The sequence below is a fragment of the Amblyomma maculatum genome, chromosome 3, assembly GCF_055883805.1.
Source record: "Amblyomma maculatum isolate TAMU_Amacu chromosome 3, ASM5588380v1, whole genome shotgun sequence".
NCBI classification, from domain to species: domain Eukaryota; kingdom Metazoa; phylum Arthropoda; class Arachnida; order Ixodida; family Ixodidae; genus Amblyomma; species Amblyomma maculatum.
The window spans coordinates 36235652-36257561 of NC_139346.1; the positions used below are offsets into that span (position 1 = coordinate 36235652).

General features: G+C 42.9%; 1 protein-coding gene across 1 annotated transcript in view; it reads right to left on the reverse strand.

Moving 5' to 3' along the window:
• Positions 1–7144: 7144 nt before the first annotated feature.
• The window catches only part of LOC146194519 (uncharacterized), a 53692-nt gene continuing 38926 nt past the window's right edge, over positions 7145–21910 (reverse strand). Inside the window, exon 5 of the mRNA XM_084596580.1 lies at positions 7145–7278. Coding sequence (XP_084452706.1) covers positions 7145–7278 — 134 coding nt within the window. The remainder of the gene's footprint in view (positions 7279–21910) is intronic.

Sequence of the window (21910 nt, forward strand, 5' to 3'; positions counted from 1 at the left end):
ATTTCAGATAATACCGCAGAATACGTCATGCGCACAACGATCACTGCCTGTTTGCAGAACCAAAAGAAAAAAAAAAGGAAGTGATGTCCAGGAGGGAATGACGGCTGCTGAAGGAACAGCAAACAGAGTGAGGGAAGATGGCTTGATACCTCCCTTGAGTTGATACCTCCTTGACCTGATACCTCCCTTGGCTTGATACCTCCCTGGGAGTTGGCAGGGCAGTTGACAGCCGTGTGGTGGGGACGCCTTTTCCATCGCTCCTCCGATTGCACGTGGCTACCGGAAACGGACGGACTGGCGACAGCGGGAGCTTCCGAAGCGTCAAATAGATGAGTTCTTTCTTTTATTAACTTTATTTCGTTTTCAGCTAGTTTGGTTAGGAGCAGCCTAAGGAATAGATTTTAGCTCTTGGTCATAGCGGCCTGGTTTTTCGTGCCGGCAGCTAGGTTTTCTTGGCGTTCACTATTTAGCTATCTTGTTTAGATAAATTTTTCTTTCTAGGCTATTGGCATTCGCAGAATTGGTTTTTAACGCGTGTTTGCTAGTCGTTTCTTGTGTCTTCTTTTGGCAATTTGTATATTCTGAGAATTCGTAATATATATAGTTGAGTCGATGAGCGCTTAAGATGTGCAATCAAAAGAAGGTAAAGTGCACTCAGTGTGAGGCGAAGGTTAATCTCAAGGAAACGCGTTTTGACTCTGTAGGTGAAGCGGAAGGCAGCGACTTTTTGTGTCGGTGTTGCGTACTGAGTGCGCGTCTAGATAGATTTGATCAAAAAAGGGGCAGTTTAGTGTCTCGTGTGGATGATTTAGAAAATGAAGTACGTTTGTTAAGCGGGAAATCAGAAACTGCTTGAACAGCTTACTCAAATTGAAAAAAAAAAGAGGGGCCGACTTTATCCTTGGAACCAACGAGGACGAACATTCCAATGCGGGCCGCGTGGCTGGGGCCAGCACTGGCATGGAAGGCATAAGCAAAGTAGGTCAGGCGGATCCGAACTGTCAGTGTTATTTAGAAGCAGCTAAGACGCCGGAAAAAAAGGAAGTAAGGAAGAATGAAAATCCCAGAGATAAGGACACAGATAACCGAAAGCCGGAGCCAACAGTTCGGAGAGGGAGAGAGAAGGCCCAGGTGCTTATCGCCGGAGATTCTAACATGAACAGGTGCAAGCGAGGTATCTTGGAACGTGTAAGGGGTGATAAGAGAGTGTTGGTTGGAGCCTTCCCAGGGAGAACAATGAGGGCAGTGCTAAAAGAGAGTAAATATAGGCTGTTGAAGAATTCCGCAGAGCGCTGTATGGTAATAGTAGCAGCGGGGCTAAACGATGTCCTAAATGGTGACACTGCAGGAGTAGTGGAAAGTTTAGCTAAGGGAGTTGACGAGATCAGGGAGATAGCACAGCAGACGCAGATAGTTGTATGCACAGTACCAGAGGTGCTAGGATTGAACAGAAAGATGGAAAAGGACGTGGTGACAGTTAATCAGGACATAAGAAAGTTAAGCCTGGAGAAGCGTTTCGAAGTGGTTGAGGTAAACAGGGAGGTACATAAAGCAGGTTTTGGTAGGGCTTTTCAGCGAGATGGCATTCATTTTAACAGAAGGGTGGGAGCAGAGATCGGCTGGCGCCTGGCAGGCAGGGCTGTAGCTTTTTTAGGGGGTCCGCGAGGACTCCGTGCACAGAGGTAGTTAGAAGTGAAGCAGAAGAAAGTGTAATAATGGAGGCTGAGCCCCCGAAAATGGCAAAGGGTAGGTCGAGAAAGAAAAGTACAAAAAAGAAATTAAACACGAGGATCAGCTACATAAACATGCAAGGAGGTAGAAAAAGAGTGAAATGGCTAGAGATAGAACAGCAGTTGAAGGATGACAAAATAGGTGTGTATGCTCTTTGCGAGACTCATCTCAGGGATCTAGAAGATCCGCCGTTTATAGAAGGCTACGTCTGGAAAGGGTGCTGCAGAACGAGAACGGAAAAAAAGGGCGGAGGGGTAGGTATGTTGATACACCAGGGAACGAACTGGCAAAGAATTAAATCATCTCGTAAAGAACATATCTGGGTTTCAGGAACAATTGCCGGCATAAGGACATGGCTAGGGGTAGTTTATTTAGGAACAGGACATCAATGCAGGCAAGAAAACAGGGATCTTGTTGAATGTCTCAGTAACGATATAAGCCAGTTTGGAAACGGGCCAATATTATTCTACAGGAGGACATGAACGGCCACATTGACGATCTGGATGGATACACGGATTGTAACGGCAAGCTAATGCTAGATTTCTGTGAGCGACACGATCTAGTTACAGTAAATAGAGAAACAAAATGTGAAGGCCAAATCCCGTGGGAATTCCGCAACAGGCAGACGACCATTGACTATTGTCTAATGTCGCAGGAAATTTATAGCAAGGTCACAAAAATGGAAATAGACGAAGAAGGGGAATGTAGTCTGGGAAGTGATCATAAACGTATTAGTCTGCAAATGGGGCCTTTGATGAAAAGAGGAATGGAACTTAGACAAAACGTAAACGCAAAATTAAACGACGATCAAATAGCGCAGATAGCAGCAGACACAGAGGAAGCAATAGAGAAAAGCCCCATGGAAGACTGGGATTAAGAACAGGTAGAACTACTCATAAGGAGGAAAATTCAGGAGGTTAAAGTAGCAAACCGCTGGAATGTAAAGAGGAAGCCACGGAGCTGGTGGAATAAGGAAATCAGGGAAGCTATTGAACAACGACGGGCTGCTTCAAGAGAACACCGAATGGCAAAGAAAGCACAGGTATCTCAGGAGGAAATCGACCAAAAATGGGAATCATATCGACAAAATAAACTTCAAGTGCAGGCCCTCGTCCAAAATAAAATAAGACAGTCCACCGATCGCTGGATGGCTGATATACACGATGCCTCTAGATGCGGAGCAAGAAAATTCTGGAACCATATAAGCTGGCTAGGGAAGAAGAATCAAAGAAAGCAGGATCGGATTCAAGATAACGAGGGAAATTTTTAAAGGGAGATAACTCAGTGAACTACATTACATCAGTTATAGCCGAGTCATTTAAGAGCGACGATAGGGTAATCTCCGCAAATCAGGAAGCAACACAAGGTAGCAGAATACAAAGCAGCTTAGAACTGACCAATCTAAACTGGAAAAAGGCAGAAAAAATATTCCAAAAACACATCTACAGGAATAGATGGAATTCCGATCAAGCTGATTATTGAACTCGGTCCAAAAAGTAAGAAAACGTTGTTAAAAGCTCTGGAAACAGTCATAACGAATAAACAAATTCCGGTCAGCTGGCGGCAGAGTAAAATGAATTTGATTTATAAAGGGAAAGGAGACAGGATGCACATAAAATCCTACAGGCCGATTACCATAACATCTGTTATGTACAGGTTAGCCATGCAGGCGGTGAAATTAAAGGTGCAAGCATGGGTTGAAAGTAACAAGATACTCGGAGAACTTCAGAATGGCTTTAGAAATGGTAGGCGCTTAGATGATAGCCTGTTGGTGCTTACACAATGCATCGAAATATCTAGAGTGGAAAATAGACCTTTGTATTTGGCCTTCCTGGACATAAACGGGGCGTACGATAACGTAAGCAGGGAACTCCTGTGGAACATATTAAAAGAAAAAGGTATCGGTTATGATATAATAGAGTTCCTACAGGAAATATACCGGCATGACAAAGTAGAAATTACGTGGGAAGGGATAAGAAGTACGCAGGATGTCAAAGTATGCAAAGGATTAAGACAAGGCTGTCCTCTATAACCGGTGCTGTTCATGCTTTATATGATAAACCTGGAACGGGGGATACAAGACAATAACCTAGGTTTTAACCTGTCATATAGATGAGGTGGAAAGGCGGTAGAGCAGCGCCTCTCCAGTTTGATATATGCAGACGATATTGTGCTGCTATCTGAGAGTCTGGAAGAATTGCAAACTCTAGTTAAGTATTGTGGAGACGAAGGGGACGCTCTAGGCTTCAGTTTCAGCGCAGTTAAGTCGGGTCTGATGAATTTCAACGGCTCAACTGATCAGGGTCTTAAAATACAAGGCCTTGAAATACCTAGAGTAGCAGAATATAAATATCTGGGGGTATTGGTCAACGAAGGATTGGCATACATTGGAAAGCATGAGCAATCACTTAAGTCCAAAGGGCGAAGGAATGCCGGGATAATGAAGCATAAGGCATAGTGGGGATAATATAGGTATGAGGTATTGAGGGGTATTTGGAAAGGAATTATGGTGCCCGGACTTACTTTCGGAAATGCTGTTTTGTGCCTAAAATCAGAGGTACAGTCGACATTAGAAACAAATCAGAGATCCGTTGGACGATTAGCACTAGGTGCCCACGGCAAAACTACAAAGGAGGTGGTACAGGGAGATATGGGCTGGGCATAATTCGAAGTACGGGAAGCTCAGAGTAAAATATTATATGAGGAACGCCTGAGGAAATTGAACAGTAACAGATGGGCAGCTAAAGTATTTAAATACCTGTACCTAAAAGGCGTTGACTCACAATGGAGGAAAAGAACTAGGAAACTAACTAGTAAGTATGCTAGTAACAAGGACGGAGAAATAAAGAGCATTAAGCAACAGGTGAAAAACACAGAAGGTAAAAATTGGATAAATTCGATGGAAAAGAAACAGAGTCTGGAATTATAGCGAAAGTGGAAAATGCAGATCAGGAAGGACGATTTCTTTGATAACTCAAGAGGCAGTGCCCTACTTTTTGAAGCTAGATCAGGGTGCCTGAGAACACGCAGCTACAAAAAGAAATTTAGCAATGGAGATGACGCATGTGCTGTATGTGGAAACTCCAGTGAAACAATTGACCATATTATACTCGAATGTAATGGTATCCATCCGGAAGTTGGTGCCGGCGCAATCACTGTTCCTGAAGCTCTGGGGTTTAGAGATAACAGTGGCCGGGTGAATAAACCGGCGGTGGAAACTAGCAAAAAGCGACTGGAAGATTGGTGGCTTAAAAGCAGAGAAGTGACATAATGATAGTAATGTAGGAACAAAATTTAATAAATAGATTGATGGTTTAGTTAACCATTCTAAATCAATAATTAAGACATAGGGAGAAAAATGAGCATGGTAGCTCCTGCTACCACCCTGTTTCAAAGGGACGCTCCTATATTCCATCCATCCATCCATCCATCCATCCATCCATCCATCCATCCATCCATCCATCCATCTCCATCCATCCATCCATCCATCCATCCATCCATCCATCCATCCATCCATCCATCCATCCATCCATCCATCCATCCATCCATCCATCCATCCATCCATCCATCCATCCATCCATCCATCCATCCATCCATCCATCCATCCATCCATCCATCCATCCATCCATCCATCCATCCATCCATCCATCCATCCATCCATCCATCCATCCATCCATCCATCCATCCATCCATCCATCCATCCATCCATCCATCCATCCATCCATCCATCCATCCATCCATCCATCCATCCATCCATCCATCCATCCATCCATCCATCCATCCATCCATCCATCCATCCATCCATCCATCCATCCATCCATCCATCCATCCATCCATCCATCCATCCATCCATCCATCCATCCATCCATCCATCCATCCATCCATCCATCCATCCATCCATCCATCCATCCATCCATCCATCCATCCATCCATCCATCCATCCATCCATCCATCCATCCATCCATCCATCCATCCATCCATCCATCCATCCATCCATCCATCCATCCATCCATCCATCCATCCATCCATCCATCCATCCATCCATCCATCCATCCATCCATCCATCCATCCATCCATCCATCCATCCATCCATCCATCCATCCATCCATCCATCCATCCATCCATCCATCCATCCATCCATCCATCCATCCATCCATCCATCCATCCATCCATCCATCCATCCATCCATCCATCCATCCATCCATCCATCCATCCATCCATCCATCCATCCATCCATCCATCCATCCATCCATCCATCCATCCATCCATCCATCCATCCATCCATCCATCCATCCATCCATCCATCCATCCATCCATCCATCCATCCATCCATCCATCCATCCATCCATCCATCCATCCATCCATCCATCCATCCATCCATCCATCCATCCATCCATCCATCCATCCATCCATCCATCCATCCATCCATCCATCCATCCATCCATCCATCCATCCATCCATCCATCCATCCATCCATCCATCCATCGCCTCGGCAGAGAAATGGGGGCCATGGCGCTGTTAATGTTCCCGGTAGACGCTCGCGTGATAACCTTCAAATCGCCTTCGACTGTACATCGATCAAACGGGGCGATGTATCAACCATCGACTTTAAGAGCAGCAAAGAAATATAAAGAAAAAAGAAAATGTGCACTTGGTCATGCACTGCCAGCCATGCACAACATGTACGCCACGTTTCGACGGCGTTAGGCTTCTAGGCAGGAGCAAAAATCAAACGACACATGATCTCCTGGAGGTCAATCATATAAAGAAAAGAGCAGATTGCTGTAATAGTGATGCTTCGGATGGTATGTACACTTCGGAGTTCAACCGTTTCGCGGCCATATAAGATGTTTTCTGGTGTTATCTTGGCACGTGGTTGTTGTGTGTTTTTGGTATCGTCTCTGTAGTGCGCAGACGCGTGAGCGTTTTTATGCCCGAAATTTTTTCCAATAGACCAGGAGCCCAGCGTCCGTCCGTGGTTTTACATGTTCCTCTCTTTGTGTTTGTGCTTCTTCGGTGCCGGTATGGTTCAAGTGTGCGTTTACGGTCTCCGGCTATATTTTGACGCCTGAGGCTGATGACAATAGTCAATGTTTGCTCAGTCGGCAGAATTGGGAATACAGGTAACGCAGCGGAATACAAAGACCACTCTGTATGTCACTTCAGCAAAATTCAATCCTTTATTCGTCGCATTGCTACTTCTGAAGAATTAGTCGGAACACTTCAAAGTGATGTGTGGGGCTGAAACCACCTGAAAGGGGAGAGAGCTCTCATGCCGTCTACGTACTTTAGATTTTTATTGTCCTTCAAGCTGCCTACAGAATCCCCACTAATTCGCGCAGTTTTCCGTCTTGTTGGCGTATTATGCTCTAGCTTAGGGGACGTTGCTCTAAACGCACCGCGCATGCACCGGTTAGAAGTGGCATTTGCCCGAGTCGTACACTTGGTACTTTGGCGAAGAGCCGCAGTTTTCGTCGTAGATGAACTCGCAGCAGTCGTTGGGCTGATTCAATGTTCCACGTCTGCGCCACAGGGAGCATCCGTGACCTGTTGCGTTTAGACAAAACAGGAAAAAGGTCACTGCTTTATAGCGATTACGCATGGCTTCATCAACATCTTTCCCTAAGCGTTTCATTATATGAACGCCCAAAATCAGTTACCCCCCCCCCCCCCTACATGTAGGCACGCTCTATTGTTCATATTTTAAATGCTCTATTTATTGAAGACCAGAGCTTTACTTGGTTCCTGCATGGCATGGACAGGGAGCGTCTGTCGTAAGAGGGAAAAGTCCAGTCCTGCTTTGCTGGCTGTCATAGCAGCAAGCAACCCAAGCCGTGAGTGGGACTACACCATGTACAACAAATATCTCTGCGGGATTTCGTAGTAGGAGCGGATAAGGCGATATAAGGTAGTGCTGAGGGTGTCGTCAAAGGAGCAGCAAGGGTAAAGAAGACATGCCACTACCGGTCGTGCGGTGGCGCGCACCACTGCAGGAAGCTAAAGTCCATTAAGAAACTTAAAGTAGCGATAGCCTTTGAACTCGTCAGTTTCTACCTTTTCCTCGCGCCGCTGAAGGCGCGAGCCTGCCATTGGCTGCGGTTCCCTGGTCACTTGTTAGCGCGCGCTTTTTTGAGTCACTGCACACTTTGGCGTCATAATCGGGTTGCCCGCTTTGTTGACGCACGGAAACATCATAGCGGGAAGTGCTTCCGTGTCGCGGTGAGGCCAAGGTTCGGCTGTGCTTTGGATACAACACTCGGTGAGGCGGGGAGAAATAATTTTATCTAGTTCTTGCCGGAAAACGAGAAAAAAGAAACGCTGCTCTCCGAAAGGTTTAAGGCCACAGGATTGAATGGGAAGACTTGTGTGCACACTTGGGGGAAACTGCAGGATCCGCGCCTCTGTGAGGTAAGTGGCCCTTCAGTTCTCAAACATATATTTTTTTCTGAAGATTTTATGCGAAGCGTGAACAACTGTAGCATAAATCGTTAATTCGCGGGCTATGTGCTTATCATGTTTAGGCCGTTGTTTGATCGCAGGCTCGACCCGAAAGCTGCACTTCGTGTGTTTTCATAGTTAACGCAATTCACGCCGCTCGCTATGCCCATCCAGATAAGACGCACTCATTGTCGGACGCGTATTCATTTGCTTGTTAGGCGGTGGGCTGGACTCGAAAGTTGCTCTTCGTATGTTTACGTTTATTACGCTTCGTCGCTCGTGCCACTCGCTTGCAAGTTCAGCTTTCACGTTTTGAGCATTTATTGCGTTATGTATTCGTTTTACTGTTATTGGAGTCGTTCTTGCGAAGAAAGTAGTACTGCTGGTTCTTGAGCTACGCCGTTCATTGCGCTCGTTATGCATGCATGTCGGTTTGATGTAGCGCCTATGCAGGTAGTATTCGTTTTGTTGCAAGGTGATTGCTTTGGTTATGAACTCGTACAAAAATGGCGGTTGCTTTTGATATATATGCAGACATTACCATTATTCATGCATGCTCCTTGCGGTACAGGACCAATTTTATCTTTTTCATACTTGTTCTAGCCGAGTCAATAGGCTGTGCAGATTAACGGCAACTATCCTGAATATGCCATATGCCATGAAATCATTTAAGCCAAAGAGACGGTTTCAATCCCAGCCGCGGAAGCACATTCCAATGCAGTTAAAACGCAAGGCGCCGGTGTACTGTTCGATATCAGGTGGCTGACTTTACCGAAGATATCTACAAGTGAAACTAATTCTGCTGTTAGGCTGTAGCTTCAGGTAAAGTATTTTGGTATGGCTCCTATTCTTGAACCAATTTGGTGCATATTGCCTATTTTTTATCACACCTTTGGAAGATGGGCAACGAGGTAATCTTTTCCAGCACTCTACACATACACACACGTTAAATGACGGTAGCCGTTCTGAGCCTCTTATCATTAGGTTCAGATGTACTCAAAATAAATCTGCAAGCGCTCCTACAACATCGAAATGAAACCAGCGAATGCGCAACTATGCATTAAATAGTACAACAGACGGAGGGAGCAATCGCGTTACTGAAACAGTCAATTTTGGAAGAGTTACACAGTCAGCGGTTCTAATAAAACCACATTGTACGTCTGCAATATCCACGCTCAAGCATTTATAAAGCCACCTCCTATGGCAGCATTCAATTTAAAATCATATCGCTAGAAGGCACGGCAGAACAAAAGCACCGCCAGCTTGGTCGTATCCCCCAATCCAACATGTGCACCGTAATCAGCTCGACCTCAGCGCTGGATGCTTCATTAACGAGTTCAACGCGGATTGGGGCGATTACTGAAGCAGGTAATTTTTTTATCTCCCACTACCCGACCACCGTTCAGTGAAAACTAAGCAAAATGCAATAAAAATTAACTTGACCTCGCGGCCTACTGCGCGCCAAAGGGCGAACGCTAGAAGCATCTGCGTGCTATGGGATGAATGGATTGGGGTGGAATATAGGAGCGTCCACTTTGTAAAGGGGTGGTAGCAGTAGCTGTCATGCTCATTTTCCTCCATCTTAATTATTGTTTTAGATTGGTTAACTATACCATCATTCTATTTATTGGGTTTTGGTTTCCACATTACTAACTTTATTTCTGCATTTAAGCCACCAATCTTCCGATCAATTTTTGCTAGCTTCCAGCGCAGGTTCATTCACCCGGCCACTGGTATCTCTAAACGCCAGAGTTTCAGGAAGAGTGACTGCGCCTTCATCGACTATACTATTACATTCTAGTATAGTATGGTTAATTGTTTCTGTGGGTTTACCACATACTGAACATGTGTAATCTTCATAGTTAAATTTCGTTTTGTGGCTGCGTGTTTTAAGACACCCTGATCTAGCTTCAAAAAGTAGGGCACTACCTCTCGAGCTATCAATAATAATAATAATAATAATAATAATAATAATAATAATAATAATAATAATAATAATAATAATAATAATAATAATAATAATAATAATAATATAATTGGTTCACAGGAAGGGAAAGGCGCAGTATCTGTCCCACTTGTGTCTGTTAACACCTGATATCTGCCTTTTCCACTTTCGGTATAATTGCACACACTGTTTCTTTTCCAGAGAATTTATTCAATTATTACCTTATGTGTTTTTCACCGGTTGCTTAACGCTCTTTATTTATTTGTCCTTGTGAACAGTATACTTACTGGTTAGTTGCCTACTTCTTTTTCTTCATTGTGAGTCAACGCTTTTTAGGTTTATTACTTCAATACTCTATACGCCCATCTGTTACCGTCTAATTTTGTCAGATATTGCTCATATAGTATTTTACTCTGAGCTTCCCGTATTTCGAAAGATGCCCCATCCATATCTTCCTGTACCGCCTCATTTGTGGTTTTGCCGTGGGCACCTAGTCGAATGTCGACTGCACCTCAGATTTTAGGCACCAAACCGCATTTCCGAATGCAAGCCCGGGAACCACAATTCCTTTGTAAATACCCCTCAAAATTTGATACCTGTTGGATCCCACAATGCCCTATGCTTCATTATCCCGGCATTTCTTCACCCTTTTGCCTTAAGTGATTGCTCATGCTTTCCAATGTATGCCAATCCTTCGTTTACCCATACCCCGATATATTTATATTCTACCGCTCTTGGTAGTTCATGGCCTTGTATTTTATAACCCTGATCAGTTGAGCCCGTGAAAATCATTATACCCGACCTAAGTGCGCTAGAATTGAAGCTTAGAGCGTCCCCTTCATCTCCGCAATACCAAACTAGAGTTTGAGATTCTTCCTGACTACCAGCTAACAGCACAATATCGTCTGCATACATTAAACCGGGGAGACGCTGCTCTACCACCTTTCCGCCTAATCTATATATGACAGGTTAAAACCTAAGTTATTTTCTTGCATCCTCCGTTTCATATTATCATATATCTGACCTAGGTGGAGCCATCGCCGGCGCCCTGGATGTTTCGAGAGGAGCAGCGCCGGCGCAGAAGGAGGAGAGAGATGGCGCTACATTTAGTTTTTGAGGGATTATAGGTGAAGCGGTTCAATCGGGTATCGCGCGTAACGCATTTCTTTAGCGAGCTTTCGCCTTTGTAAGCATAGATAATCTTAAGTCACTCTGCCTGTGTTTTATTTGTATATAGTACTACACTCTTGTCAAGGCAGGAGCAGGGAACAAAGTGCAGAAGAATCAAGTGTCAAGAGCAAAACCATACAGTATAATAAATCAACACTACAATCATGATTTATCACAACAAAGGTAAGAAAGGATACCTAATGGCCACAGTAAACAACAAAACCCGCAACAGCTTGAGACGGAAACGCTGTAATGAGGCATTTCCAATAGAGATTAAAATGTTCTAAATCACATCACTGTGTTGAGATTTCCAGCGTTCAACGACAGGAGGCAAGAAACTAAATCTGAGTCTTTTCTGTGCGTGAGTGAAGACGTGACACCTTCAAGGATGATCGTTCCTTGTACATGAAGCTTTAGAAATTTTCAGGTTTTGAATCAATAGAGCAGAGCAGGATGAATGTAAAATGTTCGGAAATTATTGTAGGCTCATTCAACGTTGAAACAACACTGAAAAACGTAGGGCAGAAAGCCGATGACGGCGAAACGTTTCTCCCCCACGTCGGAAAATTAACTGCCCAAAACAAAGTGGACGGATAATTGATTTATACATTGCCAATTTACAGTCTGAAGAGGCCGCAAACAGCGAACCCTTCTCGTACCCTGGCCCTGCGACTACAGTGCGCTATTTATTCAGTGAATTTCGCCGCGAATCTTTGGAATCCTGTTTGCTCTTTTTAGACAGGCGCTGGCATGCGGCCTTATCACTGTGAATCTAGCGCGCGGATCAATTCTTTATTGATTGTTTATTCATGCCTGGTATCCCAAGACTTTGCTGTATCATTTTATTTTCCGCGCAAAATACCTCGAGCTGTATATCGAAGATTCCATCCAGTCTCGTGCGTTTCTACCATGTACCAGTTTATGGTAGTCATCGTTCGCGGCTTTATCTAGACGTTTCTTCGACGCCTGTAAATTGAGCGTTGACGAGCGCGACAGACATTCTTTGTTCGATGACCAGAAAGCCCGACTGCTGTGATCGCCACCGCAGAATCGCTTAGCTAATTTGCGGGCGCAAGCCAGCCCAATAAAGAGTTTTCTTTGTGCACTCCCGGACACTTCATTTGCTATCGACTTTGACACCACCAAGTGAAGATATCCTTTGACCAACCTTAATCACAAAAAACACCTAAATATGTACACCTAGATTAAAGTTTCAAAGGGATAGTGTTCAAAGGGTAACGGTAATTATGCCAGATTGCAGAATTATACACACATTGAGACATATTCAGCAATACTCTTTATGCATTTGCCACGTTTCACACTCTGATAAAAAATATAATATGACGCAATTAGTTGCGCATGAGACTTACCTATGTTAATAGACCCTGGCACTACACAATCACTTACAGACAAGCGTAATTTACAAAAATATATTTGCAAACCTTTTATGCATAATATGAGTCGTCGGTGTGCTGCTGCATGGAAGCTCCTTGATTTGTAAAAGAGAAATTCATTACTTGATTGTGGTATTTCCAGGTGTAGTCATTCTCATTAAGCAGGTTTTACTTGATACAATGCTCTTGTACATGCTTGTATGAAAGTGAAGTATGTCACTCTTTTTGGAGATTTAATTAGGGTACGGTTACCTTTCATTACTGTAAATGCACACGTATTTTTAGATTGGACCCTTGCTAAGCGCTTGGGGAGCTGTTCGGTACGTTGTGAGGAACATGAGACGTTTGGGCGCATTCAGAATTCCTAGAGATATATTCTCCTGCAACCGTAAAAATGCAATCGGGTTCTAAAAAGTGAATCGCGACGTATTTTTCCACTGACTTTCCATTTTCCTTTCAGTAATTTTGCCTCTCACGTATGATAAAAAAATTGCAAGAAAATTGATTCTCCTAACGCGACGTTGGTGTTGGCCAAACAAGAATCACAAATACGGTCGCTAATTGTTGAAGAATTGGGCAATGACCATTTCATCCCTGATTTTTATTCTCAACTACAATTTCTGGTACGGGTTGTTTCAAATCACTAATGTAGCCCCAGAACTTGCTCGTATCGGTTATTAGAAAGTTTGAAAGACTGGGTTTCAAGTAGAACTCTTTAGATGTACCGCTTTTGTGAGGGCATCTTTGAGCTCAATCATCAGATTAGGGTTTAAACATTCCTTGTTTAGTTTCATTTTTCGTTTGAGATGAATAATTTTTTGAATCATCTAGGGTGTGGCTTTATTGGTCTGTTTTTCCGTGGGCGCAAACACTCCTATACAATAGTGACGTATTAGTTTAAACATAATGCAAAACGCATAGGCATCGTTTCCATCATTTTCGATAACATATATGTTTCCAAGTGATGTATTGTGTGGCCATGATCTGCGCACGAGCTGCCTTTGAAAGTCCGTTTTGCTGTTATTTCGGAACACCATATTTATGAATGGGTGTCGTAATAATCACAAGGCTTTATCACAAAGCCCTTTCTCCACCGATGGCATAATCCGCCAATGCGCAAGGTATAAATGCCAAGTCAAAAATGGAACTTACTGTGCACGATATGCGAGTTGGCTGGTGAATGGCCTTCGCCAATTCGTGTATGAACATGATATTGTAAACACTATTCAGGTGTTTACTAGATCCAGTACATTATTCAAGACTTAGCCAGTCAATAATGTTTGATACATTTAGATCGCCAATCAATAGTATTTTGCATTTTTTATTATTTAGAAATGCTTCTGTAACATATTGAAATATTTACTAGCGACATCTGGAGTGTGAGCAGACAGAATAATTCATGTCCCCATAATGACAGTCTAAGAGACAACCACTGAAGATCAGGAAGATCTTGAATGAAGGAGGATATTATTTGTCCTTTTTTACAATAACGGCCGCACCGCCACCTATCGAGAGCCTATCTTTTCAGAAAACGCGATAACAGGGTGCGAAAACTACACCATTGTAATATCTTCATGTGGCCAAGTCTCACTTATAATGGATATGTGAGGATCGTACCAGAGCAATAAAAAATCACGATCATGGGCATTTTATATAACACTTCGAGCTTTAAGATTAATTGTTATCTGCTGCCTCGACTAGATTTATTTCTGGAAACTGGCGCTTGCAAGACGGGGCTGATATGCATTTTGTGATTTTAAGAATGACTCGCAGGCAAAAACAAATCATTGCAATTCCTATGAATTCTTTAGCAATCTGTGTCATGTCGGGACCAGGGTTCACTTTCACATGTCTGGAAAGAATAGCACTTTTCTTAGGAACACAGCAACTTAAAAAAAGAGATCATCTAAGGGGAATTGAGGGTACTCGCTATAATACATGAAGGAAAGAAGCCAACAGTCGGCGAGGCCAAGGAAAGCGTAGTCACACAAAATGTTTCCATGACTCATTCATACCTAGAACTTGTGTGAGTTGGAATCATCTTCCCCATGATATCGCGTGTATACCAGATAACGACGCATTTGGCAAAGCCATTGTTTTTCTTTGAATGTATCTATGCTTGCTACTGTGTTTCTAGTTTCCCATTACTTCCTGAACATAGTTTTTACTTATCCCCACTGCATTCTGAAGTTTTGTTTTCCTGTTTCTTTTTGCGCACATTTTTTGTGTACTTGTAGTGTATTTTTTCTGTAACTTTGCTGTACGTTCATATACTTTTATATATCCCACTCCCCTCTGTAATGCCCCCGTGCCCTGAGGGTAAATAAATAAATAAATAAATAGCAGAAGAGAAGAGAGGTTCCGGAATGGCAGCACAAATGAGAAGAGGTTGTTAGAGGGAGTACATTTTGCGTAACGTTTCCTCACCTGCGGAATAAACAGAAGCAGTTTTGAGTGGTATATCTCGGTAGTGCCGCCGCGCACTATCGGGCGCGCGGCCCCTCAGAAAGCAATATATAGGGGCGCCGCTTAATTACGTAGTCCAAGGGTCATTATCAGGCTAATAACCAAATTACACCGACTAGGTATCCAACAAATATTAAGGCGAAAGCCTTTATTGCCTCATCGTTGTCGTCAGCAAAAGTCTCACGCTTTTGCGGCGGCTATGATCAATTGAGAAGGGATGTCGTCATGGAGGTCTCGACCAATCACAGAGAACTACCACAGTATGCGCGAATGCGTGCTTTATATGGCAATATAGCAATCAATGATCAATTACAAATTAATGAATAATAATTATTGACAATTGACGAATAATGGGTAACTAAATAATAACTGCTAATTACAAAGTAATAGTTAACGGCTAAATAAATAATAGTGACTAATTACCAAGGTAATAGCAATTATAATTAGTGCCACTTGTGTAAACAATTATTTCCTTAAATAATTATTGCTTATTGCTGCGCACCCGGTAAAATCAACCACACAACAGGAAACGTAGAACAACTGCGAAGATACAAGGAGCGTGATCTCTTCGCTGCCAAGCAGAATTCACTGAATAAATGCACTCGTCGGATGTGAAAGAGTAGTCGCTCGCTTTACTAGCAGCAGCATTCATCGCTACTTGCGCATAAGTAGAGTAGTAGAATGCAGCACTCAGGCTTTCGCCTTTCATCACTTTAGTCGCCAAGTGCCTCGAATTTTTTTTTTTATTTCTTGGACAAGCGACTATCTTACTAATCGACAGCAAATGTCACGCTTGGTCGGCATCTTTCTGGTTCCCTCCCCATCACATTTGGTGTGCCCCAGAGAAGCGTCCTCGGGTCATTGCTCTTTTCGTTATATACTAATTACATTGACATTGACCGCCGAAGAATTGACGCGTTTGAATTGTGGTGCTGGCGAAGACTCTTAAGAGTTCCTTGGACTGCCAGAAGATTAAATCAGTCGATATTGTCGACCATAAACCCTGACTGCTCATTGGAGGGTCAAATTCTAAAGTTAATGCCCAGCTACTTTGGTCATCTGATGAGAAGAGAGGAGTCGCTGGAGAAAGATTTGATGTTGGGAAAGGTTGAGGGTCGCCGGAGGAGGGGTAGGCAGCGAACGCGATGGTTAGATGGCATTCTCGAGGCATTGCAGATGAAGCTATGTGATGTTAAGAAAATAGTGAGAGACCGGAAAGCGTGGCGTGACATGGTCCATAGGGTCACGAAGAGTCGGACACGACTGAACGCCTGAACTGAACTGAACTGAGATGGAGTGTGCCATAGTGTTGAGATCCGGTTGTAAGCTGATGATGGCACGCTGTTTGAGGAAATAGGCCAAATTTATGATCAATGTGATCTCTTGGCAATATTGTAAACTGTAATATTGTAAACGTAGTTCTTCTTAGCTATAGTTCCTTAATCAGGTCTAGTCTTGAATATGCGTGCATAGTTTGGAAACGTATACTACATAGAATATAAAACAGCTGCAAAAGTGAAAAGAAATGCTATCAGGTTTGTGTACTCGAAAATTCTCAAATCCAATTCCCCAATGGAATTTGTGCAAAATCACGACATACCACACCTTGAACGTCGACGAACAAACTTTCGTGTAGAATTTCGTTTTCTTTTGCATAAGAACAAATTAGTACTTCATCCGTCCCACTATTCAATTTCTCAACATGCCAGAAGCACTCGATACTACCATACTGACACTGTCTTATTTTGCATGAACTACCTTGTATAAGTTTTCTTTCCTTTTTCTCGCTCCGTTGCTGACTGAAGCTGTTTGCTCTCATCTGACTCGACTACCATGACTACTGCTCACGCGTATAAATTTGTGCTACGCTTCGTGGCTGTTTTTGAGCTGTAAATCTTTTGATTTACAGGCTCTTCGCTTGACTTGAATAAATTTATTTCTTTGCACCTCATTGCTCATTGTAAGTTTCATGGTCTTATTACATTGCGAACCTTATGTTATAAGTGCCGTTTAAGCCATGAATTCCGTTATTTTGTAGAATGTGTTTTTAATTTACTATTTGCTTAAAGGCCCAAGGACATTACATAAGTGGGGAGTGAACTCAATATACAATGCGGACAAGAACAGCAAAACATTGAAGGAACAACAAAACAGAAACTAGAGAAAGGATGCATGCGTTAAACTAAACATTATAAAATACAAGAAAAACTATATACCATAATTAAATGACGCCAGAAAGGTTATACAAATCTGTGTGATATGCATGAAGTAAAAAAAAAATGCCTTCACGAAACTGGTTGCACTTGAGCTGGCTGGTAAGTCATCGATTGCAACGTCAGCAAGATAACAGACACATGCAAAAAAGGGAAGACAAGGTAAGCGTTGTCCCCTGTCCCCCCTCCCTTTCCGGTTTCCTCAGCGGTCACCCACAACTCTGACGACGTTACCCTCGATGCGTTCACGAAAGATGGTCGTTTAGTTTTACCCTGAAGGATTTGCGATCATTTTATGATACGATGGTGTTTGGCAAGGCCTTCCACAGTACTACTGCGTCCGGAAAAATGAGGAATTTAAAGCTAAGGTGCGACAGTTGATATGTGCAATGCTATGAATATAGTTTAGGCGGCTAGAAGTCTTGAGGGGGGGGGGGGGGGTTGTAGCTTTGCGTGCCTCGTGCGCGGATGATAATAGAAGGGTCGTAGAAGACAGAGGCGAGATATGATGCGGCGTGACATGAGCGATGGAATGGCGAATAACTGTTTCAGTGCGGTGATACTGGTCTTTCTTGAATAACAAGATGTTATCAATCGGATGGCTGATTCTGTATGTGTGCAAGGTCGGTGGCGAGATAAGCTTGTGATGGGTGCCAAATGAGTGACGCATATTCTATTTTAGGCCGAATGAAAGTTGTATAGGCTAGTTTCTTTATTGAGGCGGCCTTAAAGTTACGTCGCGGGTCCCCGAGTGTGCGTGAGGCTTCAGCGCAATTGTTTTGAACGTGGGTTACCCATGATATTGATGGTGTTAGGTAGAGGCCAAGATATCTGTAGGATAATGCGGGGGTTATAAAAAGTGAGCCAATACTATACTGATGCTGATTCACTGTACGTTTCTTTGTGAATCAATGGATTTGCAGTTGCTAATTTGTGAGTCAATGGATTTGCACTTGTTAATGTTAAAGGGAAGGAGGAACTTATTACAGCAAGAGGTGAGTGTGATAAGATCAGATTGAAGTAAAGATGAGTCGTTGGTCGCCCTAATCTCTGTATATGACGCAATCATGGACAAAAATACGTAATTGTGATTTTATATTACAAGAGAGATCATCAATGTAAATTAGAAATAGTAGCGGTGAAACTCTGCCGCCTTGTGGGACTCCCGATGATATATTGGTGAGAGGTGAGTGGCTACCATTTGCGGAAGTGAACTGGTTGCGGCCTGAAAGAAAATTTTCAATCCAGTGGATTAGACTGACGGGAATGCCTAGTCATGAGAACTTCTGAAGTATATGACTGTGGGAACGGCAGTCAAATGCTTTGGAGCAATCCAGGAATATAGCACTATTTGGAGGCTATTATCCATGGATTCCAGTAAGTTGTGGATTAATTCAGCAGGCTGTGTTTCACATGAGAGATGTTTTCTAAACCCATACTCTTGAGGATAAAAGAAGTCGTTAGAGTCGAGGTGTGCGTTATGTTCCTGGATATAACGTGCTCGAGAAGTTTGGATGGGACATTGGTTAGAGAAAGAAGATGGTAGTTGGATGCTGATTTGCGGTCACCTGTTTTAAAGACTGGAATAACGATTTGAACTATACTTTCCAATCGACCGATGTTCCCTCCAATTGTAAAGAGTGGGTGAAGGTTAATTGTAATATCCATGACGAGGTTTCCGATGTGTTTTGTAGTAGTTTGCTATTGATATGGTCAGAGGCTACCGATGAAGACAACTGTAGAGAATCAATCGATACCGTTTTCATTAATCTCTATCTCGGGCATCGTGACTGGTGGCGACTCTCATGGGGGCTGGGTCGTACAGTTGTGTGCCGGGGGGGGGGGGGGGGGGGGAGTGACCGAGACGAAATAACGGCTCAAGACGGCGGGAAACTTTTCTGGTCCGACTAGTTCACCATCAGTTCTCATAAGGGCTATTTGGTTCGGCCAAGACCTAGGGGATAGAATACGCCAGTATTTGTTGGGGTTCGATTGCAAGATTCCAAGTAGATCGACTGAAAAAAAAAGTTATGCTATGCCAACGCTACGCTTTCAATATTTGTTTCTGCAGACTGGTGATATCGGTCCTACGTAGCAGGGCTGTTAGATGACTTTGCTGATCTATTTAGGCATTTTTTAAAGTTTAGGAGACGTTTAAGAGTTATAGTAAACAACTCATTGCTATGATCAGATTTTATATTTCTTTTTGGGATGTATTTGTTTCATACAGTATAGAGTATATATGGATTTTAAATATACTGTTTACTTTCATTTATGCTTTAAGAAACAAAGCTCCTCTAAAATTCATGCGTTTAGTTTATTTAGAAATCTGTGCTAGTGTGCTTACATGGAATTATAAAACCAATTGTTCAAATAAACTTAAAGATACCGTACCTATATGCGATGAAATAAGAGCAATAATATATACAAACATAGTTCTGACATTCAGTTTTAAGGTAAAGCCCATTTAGGCTGCTTAGTGTCCGTCCGTGCGTGTGTGCGTCCGCGAGAACTGTTGTATTTCATTGCGAGAATCCGCGGGATACCTCGACCTTCCTATTTAAGCATATAGGAAGCTGACCTCACCCGGCGTATGGTCCATTCGTTCATGCTGCGCCCTTCGTTTGGCGCGTCCTCGTGCGCCGCACCACAGAGCATACAAAAGCAGACGCAGTAAATCAGGAATCAGTGCCGTTTTAAATTTGTTTGCGTGAAACCTAAGGCGCAGTATCCGTCGCTTCTCCGCGGACACAAGTACCGTGCCATAAGGCAAGAAAGGAAGATGTGAGTGAAAGAAAAAGGAAAAAAGAGGTGCCGTAGTGAAGGGCTATGGACCACATCGCTATAAAGGCACTCGTCTCATCACGCTTTAGGGGTCCAAAGTGCCCTTTGGAATTTTTTGAATACGGCAATTTGTTTATGTTGAATGGGACGTTGGGATTAGATACCATAGGATATTATGAACAAAGCTAAACTATATTTTTATTTCCCTAGGCTTGAATTTCAAATTTACCAAGAAATGCTTACTTTTTATAGCATTTGATGTTTTCCTGCTGTTCGTATTTTTTGTTCTCTTTAACTTGCTTTACCACTGCCATCATTTTGTGCAAGGTGTGATAAATGTGACCTTGGTATAAATAAACATGCAGCTATCTGAGATTTTTGGGGCTGAATACAAATCAAATCTGAAAGAGCAGATACCCTTCAGGCAGGGTAGAGGTCTTGAAAACATTCGAGTGCCCCTGTTGTCAAGGCGATGTATACGATTGACTTGCATCTACCAGCCGCGAACAAAGTCATTTCGACATCTTTAAATACAGCATATCCAGCCAGTGCACAGACCTACATTTTGGTGGTCAGCGGGAAGCCACTGCTACAGCTCGGTGCAGCTCATGATATTTATGATTATCTTTGTCTTGTTTAAAAATTTATATTTGAATACAGTTCAAAGCTTCCAGTGTGCACTGTCGCGTAATGAGAGGCATGCTGCCATTTTTGTGCTTTCTGTGCTTTTGTATTTGAAGAATCAATCTGATTATTCAAATACCAATCAATCTATTTATAGCCACTGCTATAGCTTTACGCAGCTTGCGAAAATTAGGATTATCTCTGTCACCTTCTGAAAGTCATATTTGAGTACACTGAAATGCTTGCAGAATGCGCTTTCGCGCAACCATGCGTATGCTGCCATTTTGTTTTTGCTTTCTGTGCTTTTTTGTGTGAGCAATCAATCTAATTTCTGCTTGTTGCAGAAAGCCTGCGTTTTGTTTTGTTTAGAGATGTCATGCGTGAAAGCAGGAATGGCACTTTTTGATTCGCAGGATTTGATCCAGCCATGTATTGTTCACATCTGAGCACAAATTCTGATTACCTGTGTGCTCCATAGCGGTGTAACCCCAACTACCTAGACAACCCGAGCCACCTGTCAGGAACTGTTCATATGCTCATTTCAACATATCCCAGGGCCGCTTGTCAGTACTAGGCTACTGTAATACGCAGGTAGCTGAATGATTGGAACAAGATCATGTATATTTGTCCAATGAATATACAGTAAATATCGAGAGGCTACTTCCTTCCAAAGGTATAGTCAGTATTTGAATTCTCCCTTCCCCTGGGTGTTCTGCCAATAGGCACTGAAGCCATGTATCTAAAGTGAAATAAATATTTTTTTCCTGGATCATTTTGATAACTCACTGTTGAAATACATGCTTAAGAATCGAGTAAAACAGCGCTAGGGGAGACCGAGCACGTGAACGACAGACACATGCGTTACTGTGTCTGTCGTTCACGTGTTTCTTTTCCCCTAGTGCTGTTTTACTCGATTCTTAAGCATGTACCAACCAGCCCGTATTTGCTCTCTTTTTGAAATACATTTTGGTTGTTTACAAGTAAAAAGGTTCCTTGAACCATTTTCCACATATATTTAATTGTACATCAATCTTCAGTATAAAAGATAAACATTTATTCAAGAACCATGCCGGATAAGCTGCTGCAAGGCTCGGCAATGCATATCGAATGCGCAGGTGTATAATGGGAGATGAATGAAAAAGCCT